The 18,222-nt window shown below is 37.9% G+C and overlaps 1 protein-coding gene across 2 annotated transcripts in view; it reads right to left on the reverse strand.

Moving 5' to 3' along the window:
* The window catches only part of LAMA2 (laminin subunit alpha 2), a 707,630-nt gene that overhangs the window by 84,537 nt on the left and 604,871 nt on the right, over positions 1–18,222 (reverse strand). For both annotated transcript variants that reach the window (XM_070073612.1, XM_051855341.2), the window contains exons 42-44: positions 12,543–12,659; positions 11,226–11,408; positions 6,324–6,478 (exon numbers count right to left, since the gene is read on the reverse strand). In XM_070073612.1, the coding sequence (XP_069929713.1) occupies positions 6,324–6,478; positions 11,226–11,408; positions 12,543–12,659 (455 nt within the window). The remainder of the gene's footprint in view (positions 1–6,323; positions 6,479–11,225; positions 11,409–12,542; positions 12,660–18,222) is intronic.

Genomic DNA, 18,222 nt, shown 5'->3' on the forward strand with positions numbered 1-18,222 from the left:
CACTGTTTTCCACAATGACTGTACTAATTTGCATTTTCACCAACAGTGTGTAAGGGTTCCCTTTATTCTACATCGCAGCCAGCAGGTTTTTTTTTTTTTTTTTTTTTTTTTTTGATAATAGCCAGTCTAACTGCAGTGAGGTGATACCTCACTGTAGTTCTGACTTTGACTTGTTTTCCCCTAATAATTGATGACGGTGGGCATTTTCTGATGTACTTGTTGGACATTTGTCGGTTTCCATTTGAAAAGTTGTGTTTAAATCTGTTGCCCAGTTTTAATTGGATCTTTATTTTTTGCTATTGTTGGTATTTCTTATATATTCTGCTTTTGAAGCCCTGTCAGAAATACAGCCTGTGAATATTTTCTCCCATTCTGCAGATGGCCTCCTCATTGTGAACTGTTTCCTTTGCTAAGCAGAAGCTTCTTTTAAAAAATGAAATCCATTTGTCTCTTTTTGGCTTTTGTTTCTGTGCTTTTAGAGCCTTGTCCAAAAAAAAAAAAAAAATCCCTGCTTCTCCTAATGTCCTGAATCATTTCTCCTTTGTTTTATTCTAGAGGTTTCATATTTTCTTTTTTTTTAAGATTTTATTTATTTATTTGAGAGGTAGAGTTACAGACAGTGAGAGGGAGAGACAGAAAGTTCTTCCTTCCGTTGGTTCACTCCCCAGATGACCACAATGGCCAGAGCTGAGCCGATCCAAAGCCAGGAAAATTCTTCCAGGACTCCCATGCAGGTGGCCCAAACATTTGGGCCATCCTCCACTGCCTTCCCAGGCCATAGCAGAGAGCTGGATTGGAAGAGGAACAGCAGGGACTAGAAGCGGCGTCCATATAGGATGCTGGCGCCACAGATGGAGGATTTACCTACTGCACCACAGGGCTGGCCCCTAGAAGTTTCATATTTTCTAATTTCACAGTTAGGTCCTTAAAACATTCTGAGTTGACTTTTGTATAAGTTGAGAGATACGAATAAAGATTATTCATCTACATGTGAATATCTAATTTTTCCAATTTTCCACTTATTGAAAAGATCTTCTTTTCTTCAATGCATGCTCTCAGTACTTTTGTCAAAGGTGATTTGCTATAGATGCATGTATTTACTTCTGGGCTCTCTACTACTTTATTTCATTGGTTTATGTGTCTGTTTTTATGCTAATACCATGATGTTCTCATGACTGTAACATTGTAGGGCATTTTAAAGTCAGATAGTATAGAGCCTCTTGATTTATTCTTTTTGCTCAAGATTGCTTTCGCTATTTAGGGTCTTTTGTGGTTCTGTACAAACTATAATAGTTTTTCTAGTTTTATGAAAAATGTCATTGGAACTTTGATAGTTCTATATGGAATTGGTATATCATTTTGGATAGTATGGTCATTTTAGCTATATTAATTCTTCCAATCCATAAACACAAGATGTCTTTCTATTTCTTTGCATTTCTTTTCATTTCTTTCACTGATATTTTATGTGTATCATAGTAGAGACCTTTCCTAAAATGTTATTAATTTATTTAAGGGACAAAGAGGAAGAGATAGAGCAAGTAAGAAACACACACACACACACAGAGGGAGAGGGAGAGGGAGTGAGGGAGAGAGGGGGAGAGGGAGAGGGGGAGAGGGAGAGAGGGAGAGAGGGAGAGAGAGAGAAAGAGAGAAAGAGAGAGAGAGAAAGAGAGAGAGAGAAAGAGAGAAAGAGAGAGAGAGAGAAAGAGAGAAAGAAAGAGAGAAAGAGAGAGAGAGAGAAAGAAAGAGAGAAAGAGAAAGAGAGAGAGAAAGAAAGAGAGAAAGAGAGAGAGAGAGAAAGAGAGAAGGAAAGGAAAGGAAAGGAAAGGAAAGGAAAGGAAAGGAAAGGAAAGGAAAGGAAAGGAAAGGAAAGGAAAGGAAAGGAAAGGAAAGGAAAGGAAAGGAAAGGAAAGGAAGAAGGAAGGAAGGAAGGAAGGAAGGAAGGAAGGAAGGAAGGAAGGAAGGAAGGAAGGAAAGAAAGAATCCTATCCATTGGTTCATTCCCCAAATGCCTACAAAGGCTCTTAAGCCTCCAGCCTAAGTAAGGAACTTAACCTAGGAGCTGGGAACTTAACCTGGGTTTTTCAAGTGGGTGGCATGAACTAAACCACTTGAGGCATCACCATTGCCTCCCAGGGTTTGCATTAGCAGGAAGTGGGAGTCAGGAGACAGAAGTGTTTATTGAGCCCAGGTACTCCTATACAGGACACAGGTATCTTAACTGGTGTAATAACCTTTAGGCCAAATGCCTGCCATTCTTGTGATTACAATTATCTCAGGTATTTTGTTTTGTTTTGGTAGTTATTGGAAAGGGGATTGCTTTCTAGTTCTTTTCAGATAATTTGCTATTGCTGTATAACAATACTACTAATGTTTGCATCTTGATTTTGTAGTCTGCAACTTTGCTGAATTAATTTATTTTTTATTTCTTTAAAATTTTATTTAAGTTATACAAGTTTCATGTATTTCAAATGTACAGATTTAGGAACATAGTGACACTCCCCTTCCTCTCCCTCCCACCCAAGATCCAACCCTTCTTCTTTCTCCCTCTCACATTTGCACTCTTAATTTTTAGAAAGATATATTTTAAGTTTATTTAATGATTGTATAGTTAATCCTATACTAAGTAGAAGAGTTCAACAAATAGTATGAAGAAAAGAAAACACTGTTCCTCAACGGATGAGATAAGAGACAAGGGCTATAAACAATCTTCAATTCTCAAAATGTCTTTTCACTCCTAAATTTTACATTTTAGGTACTCTATTAGTTACCTCAGATCAAGGAAAACATGATATCTTCTTTTTGGGACTGGTTTATTTCACTAAGTATAATTGTTTCTAGTTGCATCCATCTTGTTGCAAAAGATAGGATTTCACTTTTTTTTTAACGGCTGAGTAGTACTCCATAGTATGTGTGTGTGTGTATGTGTGTGGGTGTGTGGGTGTGTGTATAATATCTTTATTCATTCAACAGTTGATGGACATCTGGGTTGACTCCATATCTTAGCTATTATGAATTCAGCTGCAATAAATGTGAGGGTACAGATAGCTCTTTCAGATGCTGATTTCTTTTGGTTTAGGTAAATTCTCAAGAGTGGGATGGCTGGATCATATGGTAGGTCTATATTCAGATTTTTGAGTTATCTCCATACTGTCTTCCACAGTGGCTGTACCAGTTTACATTTCCACCAGCAGTGGATAAGGGTACCTCTTCCCCCACATCCTTGCCAACATTTAGTTTTGATTTGCATTTTCCTGATGACTAGGGATCCTGGGCATTTTTTCAAGCATCTCTGGGTATTTGAATTTCCTTTCTTGAAAAATACCAGTTTAAGTCCTTTGCCCATTTCTTAACTGGATTGTTTATTCTGTTGAATTTCTTGAGCTCTTTAGAGATTCTGGATGTTAACCCTTTATCAGTTGTGTAGTTTGCAAATATTTTCTCCCATTCTGTTGGCTGCCTCTTTACATTGCTGAGTGTTTCTTTTGCAGTACAGAAGCTTCTCAGTTTGATCCAATCCCATTTGTCAACTTTGGCTTTGATTGCCTTGGCCTCTGGGGTCTTTTCCAAGAAGTCTTTGCCTATCCCAATGTCTTGCAGAGTTTCTGCAATGTTATCTAATAATTTTATGGTATCAGATCATAATTTAGGTTTCTGATCCATTTTGAGCGCATTTTTATGTGAGGTGTAAAGTATGGGTCTAGTTTCATACTTCTGAATGTGGAGATCCAGTTTCCCTAGCCCCATTTGTTGAAGAGACTGTCTTTACTCTAGGAATTGATTTTAGCTCTTTTATCAAAGATAAGTTGGTTGTAGATGTGTGGATTGATTTATCTATTTTCTATTCTGTTACATTGGTCTACATGTCTTTGTGCCAGAACCAGGCTATTTTGATTATAATTGCCATGTACTATATCTTGAAAGCAGATACTGTGATGCTTCTGGCTTTGTTTTTGTTGTATAAGATGGCTTTAGCTATTCAAGGTCTCTTGTGTTTCCATATGAATTTTAGCATAATTTTTTCTAGATCTGTGAAGAATGTCATTGTTATTTTGATTGAGATCGCAATGAATCTGTAAATTGCTTTTGGTTGTATGGACATTTTGATGATGTTGATTCTTCCAATCCATGACCATGGATGATTTTTCCATCTTTTAATGTCTTCTTCTATTTCTTTCTTTACTGTTTCCTACTATTTATTGTAGAGATCTTTCATATCCTTGGTTAAAGTTATCCCAAGGTATTCGATTATTTTAGTAGACTTTGGCAGTGAAGCCGTCTGGTCATGGGCTTTTCTTTGTTGGGAGGTTTTTATTGCTGATTCAATCTCCATCTTGGTTATTGGTCTGTTCAGGTTTTCTATGTTTTCATGACTCAATGTTGGTAGATTGCATGTGTCTAGGAATCTATCCATTTCTTCTAGGATTCCCAGTTTGTTGGCAAATAGTTCTTTGTAGTGATTTCTTATGATTCTTTTTATTTTTGTGGTATCTGTTGTTATATTTCTTTTTGAACATGCTTTGTATTCCCTTGGCTTTCTCAAGTTCTTCTTGAATCCCAATAGTTCAGATAATTGTTTTTTTAAATTGTTGTCCAAAGTTCCTGTCAACTGTCTTTATTCTTCTTTATTTCTTTTTCCTCTGTTTATGTGTTCAAATAGCCTGTCTAGATATTCTGTTTGATGTAGTCTGCTACTGCTGTCTTCTTTTGGATTTTAAATGTTACTTAGTGTACTCTCCAGCTTGAAGATTTTTTTAAAATTACCTGCATTTCTCTGTTAAGTTTCTCTGTTACAGTATTGAAAATCTTCTCTGTTCTTTCTTGATGTCATTGACTTCTCTTAAAACAGCTATTTTTCATTCTTCATCTGAGAATTTTCATGAGTCAGTTGCTATCTGGTCTGTTTATAGCAGTTTATTAACTGAGGTCATAGTTCTCTGAAAGTTTTTCTGTTAAGATTATCTATTTATTTGAAAGTCATGGATACAGAGAGAAACGGACACACACACTTATGTGGTGGTGGGAGGGGGAGTGCTGGTTTACTCTCCAGAGAGCTGCAATGGCCAGGGCAGGGTCAGGCTGAAGACAGGAGCAAGGAGCCTCATCCAAGTCTCCCACGTGGGTGGCAGGGGCCCAAGTACTTAGCTCTCTTCTGCTGCTTTTCTCAGGCCATTAGCAGGGAGCCAGATTGGAACTGGAGCAACTGGGACATGAATGGACACTCATATGGGACGCTAGTATCACAGTTGGAGGCTTTACCTGCTAGGCCACAATGCTGGCACCTCTCTACAAGTTCTTGATGCATACCAGCATGAAATACTGTTCATTGAAGATTTAGCTACTTTCCCCGGTGTTTGTAATCTGACTGTGTGTAAATTCCAAGCTGTCTAGAAATTCTTGGTGTAGAGATTCCAAGCATTCTCTTTACTTTCTCTGGGCCTATAAGCACTTCCACTATTTCAGCATTAGATGGTGCTCTAAGTAAGGAATGACACACCTGTTGTTGGTGTGTTACTGCAGTTTTAGCACCAGGGGGCACCCCATCCCAGAGTGATGTGTAATTCTGAATGATGAGGGAAAAAATCTAAAAAGGAGTAACCTAGCTCTGAACACCTCTTTCTGGGGGTGAAAGTAGACCCAGATGCCTCATCCAATTCACAGGCCCATGGTCAGTCAGCAAGGGTTTTTCTTCTGGCTCTGGGCCTCACTGTGGAGGGAACATTCCCAGATTCCTAGTCCATGTGTTGGCACCTACTTCCTTTTCCCCCTCCACATGGACAGTTTATCAGTGTTATACTACAAAGGTTGTGGCAGTCCAGCTGTTACTAATGCCACAATGCAGGATCACATCTGGAGCTTACTGATCTCTAGAATAGTGATCAGGCTTCTACTCATATAAAAGATTAAACCATCTGTAAAATAACTGTTTGGCTATCACTCTCACATAACTGTTTTTATTCACTCTTCAACCCAGTGGTTTTCCTTCTGCTTTTATCAAGAGTGAGATCCTCTCTTCCATGCCTTGGTTATATACAGTAATATGTTTTTCATTTTTGCTATTTCTACTACTCTGTTCAAACAACAATTCAATATAACATAGTTTCTTAAGTGGTGATTATTATTCTCATGAAATGCCTTTTGAAATTCATGGGAATTCAAATTTAATCCTTCCTTTCTCTATCCTGCCCTAAATAGTTTCAAATTAAAGGAAAAAAAAAAAAAACACAGATCATTCAGCAGAGTTCACTGGGGAAAACATTTTATCTGGGAATAATACCAACAATTATAATCCATTACTGATGGTAAAAATAAAAAGAACTTACAGAATTGGCTTGTTTCCGGGCTTGGTTTATCAGTTCCTTTATTTCAGAGATGTTTTTCTTCAGGTTATCCTCAAGTTCCTTGATAGGTTTGATTTTGTCTATCAGCCGGTCAGCTTCTTGTTCTAGACTTTTCACAGTAGCGCCTGCATCTGCGACTGCATAGAACAAAGTCAGTGCCCATGCATGCACACACATTTACACAAACATGCACAGTAATTAGGACAGCAGGTGCTCAGCTAAATAAGTTCTTCCCATCCACATGGCAAAGCAAGGCCACAGCTGCTGAAGCAAAGTGTGTGATGGCACATGAGACATGGGAATATTTTAGTTGAGATTCAATCAGCCCAGAGGAGGAGATGTTAGATGAAGTCTTTGGTTTTGTGATTAAGGTGAAAATCAGCACTGAAGGTAGAGAATACAATGGGCTTAACTCACTGCTTAATTTTTAGCTTTAGCTAAAAATCTGATCTTCAGAGAATGGAACTTTAATCACAGAAGAAAACAAAAGCAGCTTTAAAATGTCACCTGGTCTGTTCAAGCCAGACTGTATTTAAATCAGGGTTCTCATACAAAATTGGTTTTCTCTCTCTTTTTTTTTTTTTTTTTTGTCATTCTTTGCAAGTCTTAAAAAGAGAAGCTATCAAAATGTCCTTTGAAGAACATTCGATGTTGAACAATCCTTAGACGGAAGGCCTATGTTACACTTTAATTAAATCTTTCATGAGGCAGTTCAAATTCATTTTGATGAAGAGTTGATTTTTTTCTGCACTGTATGCTCATATTTTAGGTTGAACCATATTAAAAACTGCTGTTTTTGTAGGTACTAAAGTAAAATACAAGCTTGACTATGGGCAGTTTCAATAGCTGCAACCCATAAAGAGCTGAAGGTTATCACTGATCCGATGACTTCCAGGGCTTCCCATGGGAGGTCACACAACACACAAAGGCAATCAATGATTGTGTTCCTGGAATATGGGTAGTCTCATCCAACTTTGTCGTTTATGATGATTGAGTATGCACTGTTCAGCTTTCTGTGATTGTCCTCTGATGGAAAAGTGAAACTGGTTGTTGTCCAAGGCTACACATCTTTTAGACTTCAACTGATCTCTTCTGGCTGGCATTGGAAACACTGAGCGCTAACCTTTAGGAATGAATCAAATGGGCTCAAAAGGAAGCAACTTACTATAATTTTTAACCTAGGTTTTGAAGTAGGTGTTTTGAACTCATGATCATAAATATAAATTATATAGTTAAATACATTTAAAAAGAACACAGGTCTCTGGGGCTGGCATTGTTGGTACAGTGGGGTGATCATTGCCCACTTTGCTGGCATCCCCTGTGAGCATGGGTTGGAGTCCCAGCTCCTCCATTTCCAATCGAGCTCACTGCTCATGCTCCTGGGAAATAAGTGGATGATGGACCAAGTACTGGGGCCTCTACAATCCATGAGGGGTACCTAGATGGAGCTTCCTGGCTTCCGCCTGGAACATGCCCTGCTGTTGCAGCCCTTGGGGAATGAGCCAGTGGATGGAACATCTCTCTCTCTCTCTCTCTTTCTCTCTCATCCCCTCCCTCCCTCCCTCCCTCCCTCCCTCCCTCCCTCCCTCCCTCCAACTCTGCCTTTCAAAAAATAAATAAACTTAAAAACAAAAAGAACACAGCTCTTTTACTGACTTTAAGAGAGCTGCTAGATCAATAACTGAACCCCCAACCTCTGCCCCTGGCCCCCTAGAAAGGGTGCTTATCTGGGTCTAAGCCCTTGTTAGGTAACACATAGAGTTCTTCCCTGTTTTGTACATTTTTAGTAAACCATTTGCCCATTTGGCTCTTCTTTCAAGTTTCCTATGATATTCTATAAATCACTTTAAAACTGAGGAAAAATGATAGATCTAAATATAATAGAAATAGAAAAGTAGTTAAGCAAAGACTACTGAAGCTTAGGCAAATAATGGATCCTTTTCTTCTAAAATTCCAAGAAATTTTTATAAAAAGGCTTCAAAATGGAATCTGGACAGTCTCCCCCTCTCTCTTTTTCATCTATCTTCTGACTTGGTTGACGTCATATGGAAAATTTTCTTCTTGGAGGCTTGAAAAATAAGTAGTTTGTGACACTGACTGATGATTTCTTGTGCAGTGGTTTTTGAAAACTTTTTCTATAATCATTTGTGTAGATTATTAAAAATCACTTCTGAAGATGAATTTTAATGTTAAGAATTTTCTAAAAATTGAGCTGTATCTTTCAGGCTTTAAAATTTATAAGCACAGTTTGGCCAAATATTTTCTTGTAAATTTCCCCACTTATCTAGCTATATCTCCTTTGGAACTTTGCCTATTTGTGCTTTATTTTTCCTGAGTGAATTTGACAATCACTTAATCTTTATATCATTCCCCAAATCTACTTCTTGGATTTATCAGGTCTACTATTTTCTGACATAATTAATTAATTTTATTAATAATTTTCTTTAAATCAAGAGGATAGCTTCAATCATATTTTTCAGATATTGATATCCTGGATTTCATGATTATTCTAAGTATTTTGCAGTTTCATTTTTGTCTTTCAATTTAACCTATGAGATGCTTAAGAAAGAATGAATTTGTATCCCAATATTTGCTCATTTGTTAAGATCTAACTTTGCTATGTGTTTCTCCAAATATAATTCTCCAGAAGTTGAGAATACTTGCACAGGAGGGAGGAAAGTGGGCTGAGGAAGGAGAAACCACAAGGTAGACTTCATCTATTTCGGTTCATGCTACAAAGAAATCATTTGAGCTTCAGTTGCTTGACAAGCACTGGAATTTAGCTAGATCTGTGGAGGAATTTAGTTTTCCACCTTTATGTAGTATCCCTTCACTATGTTTTCAAAGCATTTTTAAAACACATGCTACCTTTTCACAGAGGGGGAGTCCTTCACGTAGCTCCCATTACTACTGCGAAAGTGCACGAGTACTTATGTGTATGTTTAAAGCAATACCCAAACACCGTAACATGCAAAGCTGAAGCTTTTTGCAATAGGCACTGAAGCACAAGAATTACTGAAAGGTGTGCAAGCGAACATATACATACTGATTTCTGCAGGAAATTTCATAAGGGAGTAAAACAAAAAGAAATTAAAACATTTATGAGAAATACAAAAAAAAGAGAAATACATTCTATAGATATTACAAGGTATTGACTATGGTACTTTTCATGACTGGCACTAATTACAAATGCACCCTATGTTAAGTTCAACAAATATTATTCAGTGAAAAGCCACAAAAATATCTGTTAGCAGATGACTTCTCAAATTAAAAGAAGTGTTACTGTAATAGTCTAATAAAATAGAAAACATTAATATTTACAAATAACAGAGATAACAAAGTTAGAGATGGTATTGAGGAGAGAATATTATGCAAAATAGTTATCAGATAGGAATCAATTGAAAATAGAATGAAATCATCCCTTAGATTATTAAATTAACTAACATTGATAGTAGCATTTACTCAAAAACTTGCTTTCATCAAATTTGGGTGGAAATATGGTGATTTGGTATGCACCAGAAGTTATTCAGGTGCAATATTTGAACTTCATGGGAAGCTATCGCTATGCTTACCTCAAAAAAATAAAAAAAACATTTGCATCTCTCCTTTTTTTCCCTTGAAGGAATGCAAGGAATGGTTCCTTCTTTTCCTAAGCTCTGAACTTTTCCTTATTTGCAAAACAATCATGCTAATGTGTCTACAGTCTCACAGCACTCTGCATTTGATCTGAATTAAGTCATGGTGCTCACATCAGCCTTCATGCCTGATTCAAACAGCATATAGGGGCTGACGCTTTGGCACACACTGCAGTGCAGTGTCCCAGGTGGGCGCCAGTTCCAGTCCCTGTTGCTCCACTTCCAAGTCAGCTCCTTGGGAAACCAGCAAACGATGTCCCAAGTGCTTGGGCCACTGCACCCATGTGGGAGACCTGGGTGAAGCTCCTGGCTTCAGGCATTTGAGGAACGAACCAGCAGGTGGAAGATATTCTCTCTCTCTCTCTCTCTCTCTTTCTCCCTCTCTCCCTCCCTATCTTTCCTTCCTCTCTGTAGCTCTTTCAAATAAACAAATAAATCTTTAAAAAAAAAACACTATTTGAACAGAATGGCTTCCAACATCAATAACAGTGTTTGTGACATTATACTTTACAAATACTTCAATGTCCATTGACAATGCCCTTATATTGAAAGTGAATAATAGAAAACTCAACCATCTCTTGGTGAGATTAATGCTACCACAATGTCTTAGGTAGAAAAGAGAAAAAATATACAAAAATTCGAATGTTTATTGTCTATATTTAACTAATACTTAAGTTCTTCCAATGTTCTCATTAAATCCATATTATATCAGATAATATGATTCCATAAATAAAAGATGTGAAGAAATAATCTTTATGAACTAGATAAGCTCCTTAATTTCCTAGAAACTTTAGATAACTCAAAGTTAAATAATAACTCATCAAGATCTTAGTAGTTTCATGTACTTCAAGGTGATGCTACCTGCATACTTTAGGCCTGCTAACGACTGTCTTTAGTCCCTATGCTTGTGAGTGTTCACCAACTCTGAGGATAAAATCTCCCAAGCCCAGTTCTGATTTTCCATTACAATAAAGGGTTAAAAAGTTTGCCATTCCCATCCCAAATATCATGTAGACCTGGTTTCCTAATCTCTGCTCAACTGGTCAACAACGGGAAGGTGACAGCACAGCAGCAGACACCCGGGGTCCTGTTCCCAAGCTGCTGGAGGCTCACTTCTCAGCCCCGTCTCTAAAATGAAGGCAGACCACGCCCTCCGAGGGCTTGTTCCAGTCGGACATTTCTGAGTGCAGGATGCTGGTAGAGTGTGAACAAACAAGTGACATCACCACAGCGAACAGACAGAGCTTACTGTTCTTGGCAGGATCTTTCACCACGGCGTTCGTTTGAGCTACGCTGTCTGCTAACTGTTGGTAGTTTTGCTTCAGACCATCGAGGTTCTGGTGGAGCTCTTTAATCCGGGCCAGCACGTCTTTCGCCGTGTCGTTGGCTTCTCTCGCTTTGTCTTTCACGGCTTGCAGTTTGGCGGCTGTGTCTGGCAGCAGAAGAGAGTAGAGGAAACAAAACAAAGGATCTGGAGTGACTGGTTTAATCCATGCTTGTCAGAGACAGGCTACGGCTGGCTGACCTCAGGGACACATGTATAAGGCGAAGGCTGAACTTGGTCTCATTTGGTTGTAGCAAATGCAGCCAATTTTTAAGCTAAATTAAATTTTTTCAGGGACCTTTGCTATGAATACCTAATTAGCTCTTAAAATAGCAAGGTGATTGTTCTAAATATTCATTGGATTAGGGCATATTGTGATTTGCTGCTGAACATAATAAAGTGAAATTTATTCACATGAATCATATACTTTCATCAAAAATGAGGTTCCAAGATTTAATCTGCATTTCTGGGGGGGGATATATATATATATATACATATATATATTTCAATTTTAGGGTGAATATTTGTTTATATGTCTATATTTTCAGCTTTTAGAATTTTATATATATATATACATACATACATACATACATAACACTCAATAGGTAACAAGAAAATCCAAAAAGTTACTCAATGATTTTAAATGTTTAAAAATTAAAAATTATTTAAGTATTTTCCATGTTGTAAAAATTGTGTATTGGTTCCTTGATCATGCTTTGTATGCAGACCACGTACCTATAGATGCTATTGTGTGTAGGTTAGTGGTTAACACCACAGGCTCCTTGGGTGGGTGTTTGAATCTGCAGTTAAGGAACCACATGGGAGGCCTGTATCCCGTATCTGAGTGCCTGGGTATGAGCTGCAGCTCCACTTCTGATTCCAACTTCCTGCTAATGCATACCCTAGGAGGCAGCAGTTGAAGGCCCAGGGTCATGGGTCCCTATAACCCACATGGAAGACCTTGACTGAGTTCCATTTAGCTGTATTAGAAACCGAAGGAGGACTCCATTCCACGCACTCTAATGTGAGATGCAGGTATCTCAAGTGGCAGCTTAGCTTGCAGTGCCACAATGCCTGCCCCTGTTTTCTCATTCTTAAAAAGAAGAATTCATAAGAAAGAAAATCAGTATCATTTCCTGACGGCAGTACAAGAGCAATGTTGGAAAAGTGGTAAAAGTTAAGAGCAGTCATTAAAAATTTACAGCAACCGTCATCAGAAGTTGAAGTTTCTGGAAGGCTTACCATTAGGGATGGCTGATAACTTTCCCAAGGTGTCATTCAGACTTCTCAGGAGATCCCCATTTCTGGCATCAGCATTTTCTAGCCGGGTGGTCAAGCCCTTGAGATGGTCATCATTTTCTGGGACCAGAAAACAAATGACAAAAACATCAAGAAAATTTAATAATCCGAGTCTATATCTGGATATGCCATTTTAGGTTATTTTAATACAAAGTTAATAAAAAGAAAATTGACGGACTTCATGTAATTTATTAGCACCTCCCATAGGTATATGTCTGATTATAATACAAAACATGTGTCTTTGTGACCATTTGACAATTCAACATGTTCTATGACTAGATTTTTTTTGTGGTATTTGATCTTTATCTTACTTAAATTGATGGTTTTCTTTGAAGAAACCTCCAAAGAATCATCAGTATTTTATTGCATTCTCAAATGATGCTCTCTTGAAATCACTACTCATAATTTCACTTATTTAAAAAATGTGATTACTCAACTCCATTGCTGGGTTAACCTGCCAAACTTCAGATACAACTGCTAGGCAACCAACTTTAGTAAATACTATTTATTAATATTTATCTGAAAAAGAAATAAATATCAAAGATGGAAAAGTAACTTTTAGCATGTATCTGAAAAGACTGTCGGTTTTCACAAAAACAATATCTTCACAAGTTGCCTCAAATAGATTTTATTTAAATTTTTCTTGCTTCATTAGCATACTTTCTTTAAAATTCAACAATGTCATTCATTAGAGGAAATTTTATATTACAAAGTGAATTTCTACCTCCTTTATGCTATTTTTTTCACAGTCTCTAATTTTTGAGTATATATTGTAATAATAACTCAGAAGTTTAGATTTTGTGTATAACCATATATAAAGTGAAAGTTAAGAAATCATTTAGAGGAAAGAAAATAAAGATCCAATTTGCTGACATAAGAACTTAGAAAAACCTTCAAAACTTTTACACAAAATGCCTATTATAAAAAATGGATTTTAAAACTTTTGCAGCAAAATAAGCTTATCTTTTAATTCCATTTTTTCCTGTTTTTTTTTTTTTAATATTTTATTTATTTATTTGAGAGGTAGAGTTACAGACAGTGAGAGGGAGAGACAGAGAGAAGGTCTTCCTTCTGTTCGTTCACTCCCCAAATGGCCACAATGGCCAGAGCTGTGCCTATCCAAAGCCAGGAGCCAGGAGCTCCTTTCCAGTCTCCCATGTGGGTGCAGAGGCCCAAAGATTTGGGCCATCTTCTGGTGCTTTCCCAGGTCATAGCAGAGAGCTGGATTGGAAGAGGAGCAGCCGGGACTGGAACCGACGCCCAGATGGGATGCCAGCACCGCAGGAGGAGGATTAACCTACTGCGCCATGGCACCGGCCCCTTTTCCTGTTTTTGAAGTACTTGAATATTTATCACTTATTAGTGAACAGTGGAACCAAAAAAACAAAATACGTAAAATCTTGTGCATCCCACAATATTATTTACTTCTCCTGACAGGAAAAAACAGACCATGTCTTGAAATATTTTTAATAGTTTATTACACCGTAGCATTTGTTTCTTTGGGAGATGCATGCTAATTGTTTAAATTAGCTCTACAGCAACACAAATGTACACTCGTAACAGCAGGGGAGGGGGAGGCACAGCGAGAAAGGCCCAAGAGTGAGATGGATGGAGCCCTGGTTCCTCCCAGACAGCACCGGCCAACACCCAGAAATAGCACTGACCAGCCATCACCAGATACTTGGGCTGCCTGCCACATGCAGTGTTTGCCACTTTCAGTCAGTTGTTTCACTTTGTCCCTACAACAACATTTATGATGTGCTAGGAGACTTTGAAAGGGTCATGGAAAATTTGCATTATTTTTTAATTCTATTTTTCTATTAACTTCTCAAAGCCTCCTTATATATGCTATCATAATTTGCAATTTACAAATGAGGAAGGTGACACAGAGTTTAAAGACATTTCCTATGATTGCGTGGTTAGTAACAGGGGAGTCAGGACTCAAACCCACAGCCTCATCCCAGAAAGTATGCTAACTGCTGTATCCTAGGGATTGGTCTTCAAATCCACTGACTAGTAATGGATGCTCAGTAGTAACGTTCCTCCCACTTCTACCCGCACCCAACAAATTTTTCTTTCTTCCTTCTTCCCTTTGTCTCCCTCTCATTATCTCTTTGGTTAAATTTTATAAACTGGCCATAGTTACAGAATTCAGAGATCAATAAACAATTTCTGTGTGAAAAAGTGGTAGGCAAATGTGCAGTGTTCCATATCCTTAGGGATTATGGACAAAATATAGGAGTAGGTAGTTTGCAGTAAATAGAAAGAATTGAACTGAAATGAGGCACTCAACATTATCATAATTATAGAACAATAAGGGAACAGTGGGACAGCATTTCTTGTTGATCAGTTAGGAAAAAGGTAAATGTTTGATAATACTGTAGTGTTGCTCACAAGAGTGTTGACAGATGAGCAAACTGCTGCTCGTTTAGAAGAAAAACAATAAATATATTCGAATTTTAAATAAACATGTATTTGGCCCTACAACTTGATTGCCAGAAATATACTCTATGATATACCCTTGAAAGTATGTCAATATCTAGGGCCGGTGTTGTGGCATGACAGGTAAGACTGCCTCCTGCAATGCTGGTATCCCCTATGGGCACCAGTTCAAGTGCTGGCTGCTCCACTTCCTATCTAGCTCCCCACTAATGCACCTGGGAAAGCAGTGGAAGATGGCCTAAGTGCTTGGGTCCCTGTACCAACGTGGGAGACCCAGAGGAGGCTCCTGGCTTCAGCCTGGCCCAGATCTGTCCATTGTGACCATTTGGGGAAGGAATCAGTGGATGGAAAATTTCTCCCTCTCTCTCTCTTTCTCCTCTTCTCTTCTCTGTAACTGCATTTCAGATAAATAAATCATTTAAGAAAAGTACATCAATATCTATTCTGGGATATATATTAGATTTATAGTTGTTATAGCAAAAAAAGAAAAAAAAGGAGAGGAGGAAAATTGAAAAATCACCTAGTATTCAGGCACTGTTTCTGTCAGTAGCATGCCTGACAATGGTGTATGTAGCCTTTAAGAAGAATTAGATGTGCATGTGTGGATAAGAAATTATCTTTCTAGGGATGGGGAGCCTTTTTTTCTGTCAAGGGTCATTTGGATATTTAGAACATCATTCATGGGCCATATAAAATTATCAACTTAAAAAAATGAGCCTGCTCATACTATAAGGCCTACTTGTGGTTGCCTTGGCAGGGCAGACCAAAAGATTTTGCAGGCGTTATGTGGCCTGCAGGCCAGATATTCCCTACCCTTGCTTGACCTTTCCATGAAAATAAGCAAGATGTTCTATATTTGCTGACACGTATACACAAATTTGGGAAGATGGGGGCTGATGGAAGCTGAGTAGGAAAGTACATGACAAAACCAATCAATAAACACTTAACAGTAGGAGGGTACTTCAAAAAGTTCAAGGAAAATGGAATTAAAGGGTAAACTTATGTTAGTGCAAAAATGTTCGAAATCCATGCATGCAGGAGTTCTCAAAAAACTCACAAAACTGTATTATGAAACATATATGCATAGATTTCAAACATTTTTTCACACCACAGTAAAATTATCTTTTGATTTCATCTTCTTTTTATTTACATCTTTATTTTTAAAGTTTGCATTATTTATTTAAATGAATTTATTAATACATTAGATTCTCAGGGTCATAGAAAATGCATGATAATTACTATTAACAGAATTCTCATATTCATGTGATATTGATACAAAGAATAGATTCACTGTAGTTCCTAGATATAATTCTAAAAATATAATAATGATACTTCCCATTCTCCTTCCCTCCATTTTTGAAATAACATTATAAATTTATATTAAGCCAAAGGCTTAATACTGGACTACATAAAGAGCCCAACAAATAAAAAAAGAGGGCAGAGCGGGGTGTGGAGAGAGAGAGACAGAGAGAGAGAGAGACAGAGAGTGACAGAGAGTGACAGAGAGAGAGTGACAAGAGAGAGACAGAGAGAGACAGAGAGAAACAGAGAGAATTGTTCCATCCACTGGTTCAGTCTTTAAATGCCCGCAACAGCAGAGGCTGGGTTGGGCCAAAGCCAGGAGCCAGGAACTTCAGCCAAGTTTCCCATATGAGTGGCAGGGACCCAAGTACTTGATCCATCACCTGCTGCCTCCCAAGGTGTGCCTTGGCAGGAAGGTGGACTCAGAAGTGACGTGGGAACTTGAACCTGGGTACTCTGATATGCAATGTGGAGATCCTAGGCAGCAGCATAACTGCTGTGCCATATGCCCACCCCTTTTGATTCCATTCCTCCACGAGCCTTTTCAATTGCCCCTGTGCTCAGAGTGGGTAGGAACCAGGACTAAAGTAGGCAGTTCTAAATTGTCCTCTCTGCACATAAATTTCTGTTCTTTGATTTAAACAATATTTAAGCAGCCTGTACTGGAGAGAGTGTTTTTTACTATTTTGGTGTTATTTGCCAACACCAAGACTATTATTTTCATCTCTTTTCTGGTACTCAGGGTGGGCAGATCAGGAGAGAATTCATTCTACAGAATAGAGCAGGACAGTCTTGATTTCATAGTGTGTCCACTCCTTTCAGAGGTGGTGCACCTGGCTTATCTTAGGGGCAGTGCAGTCCATGGGCAGCTGAAGAACAATCCTTGCTTTTATTGGCCAAGTTCTGGGACAAACAGCAGAGAAAGGAAGACAGATGGAAGATTCTGAACTATCAGTGTTCTGGATAGGAAAAAGAGTACTGAACACATTATTTAAGGATCCACCGCATTTCATGGAAAAGATTTTATAAGCAGACCTATTAAAGCACGGTTATACTACATCTGGTTATACTAATATAAACACATAATATTGTTTAAGATGTCTGCTTTTAAGTTCTGAATGGAAGACCCAGCATTGCTGAAAAACAGAGCATAAGATAGCATAGCAAAGCACAGTTCTAAAACATGTACAGGCCCATTTCAGTCACTAATGTATTATTATCCTCAATTCTAGTCCCTCAAAATCTGTTTTCCAGGTAATTGAATTTTCTCCTCTGTCAATCACAATTCATCTTTAATACTTCTGTATTTCCTCTGTTTTTACTGAAATAAACTCTGTGGATAGGCTATCAAAAGTATAGGTTCTGAATTATGACTGATATCTGTATGAATTCCTTGAGAATAAAGGGCTGTTCTTCTGATATTAACTTGGAGGTCTTCATCAATTTAGGAAATGGAACTGTAGAAATTTAATTTCTTAGCTTCTTGATTGGATTTTATTTTTTAAATAATGAAGCATTCAAATGCTCTGGCAAGCAACATGTTCATGCACAGTGAAAACATCATTAATTTAAAGAGTATCACTGGGTTTGCATTATTTTCTGCCTTCTGGTAGCAAATACCAACAGAAAAATCAGGCCACCTATTCAGAAGAAAGAGTGACCTTATTGTTGCCGTACCTCGAGTTTCAAAGCGGTAATTCTGATTCTGTGCTTTCTGCACTCGAAAGTTAAAATGTATGTATTCTGTGATCTGACTTCCGTTTTTAGCTAACTAACTTCTCCTGAAGTGATCCATTCTTACAATGAGCTTTTTTTGTGAAGTGCTCCTGGAATCTCTCAAGTGTAAAAATTTTACAGCTTTGGCAATAGAATTGGGTAA

Source organism: Oryctolagus cuniculus, chromosome 5 (assembly GCF_964237555.1).
Source record: "Oryctolagus cuniculus chromosome 5, mOryCun1.1, whole genome shotgun sequence".
Classification (NCBI taxonomy): domain Eukaryota; kingdom Metazoa; phylum Chordata; class Mammalia; order Lagomorpha; family Leporidae; genus Oryctolagus; species Oryctolagus cuniculus.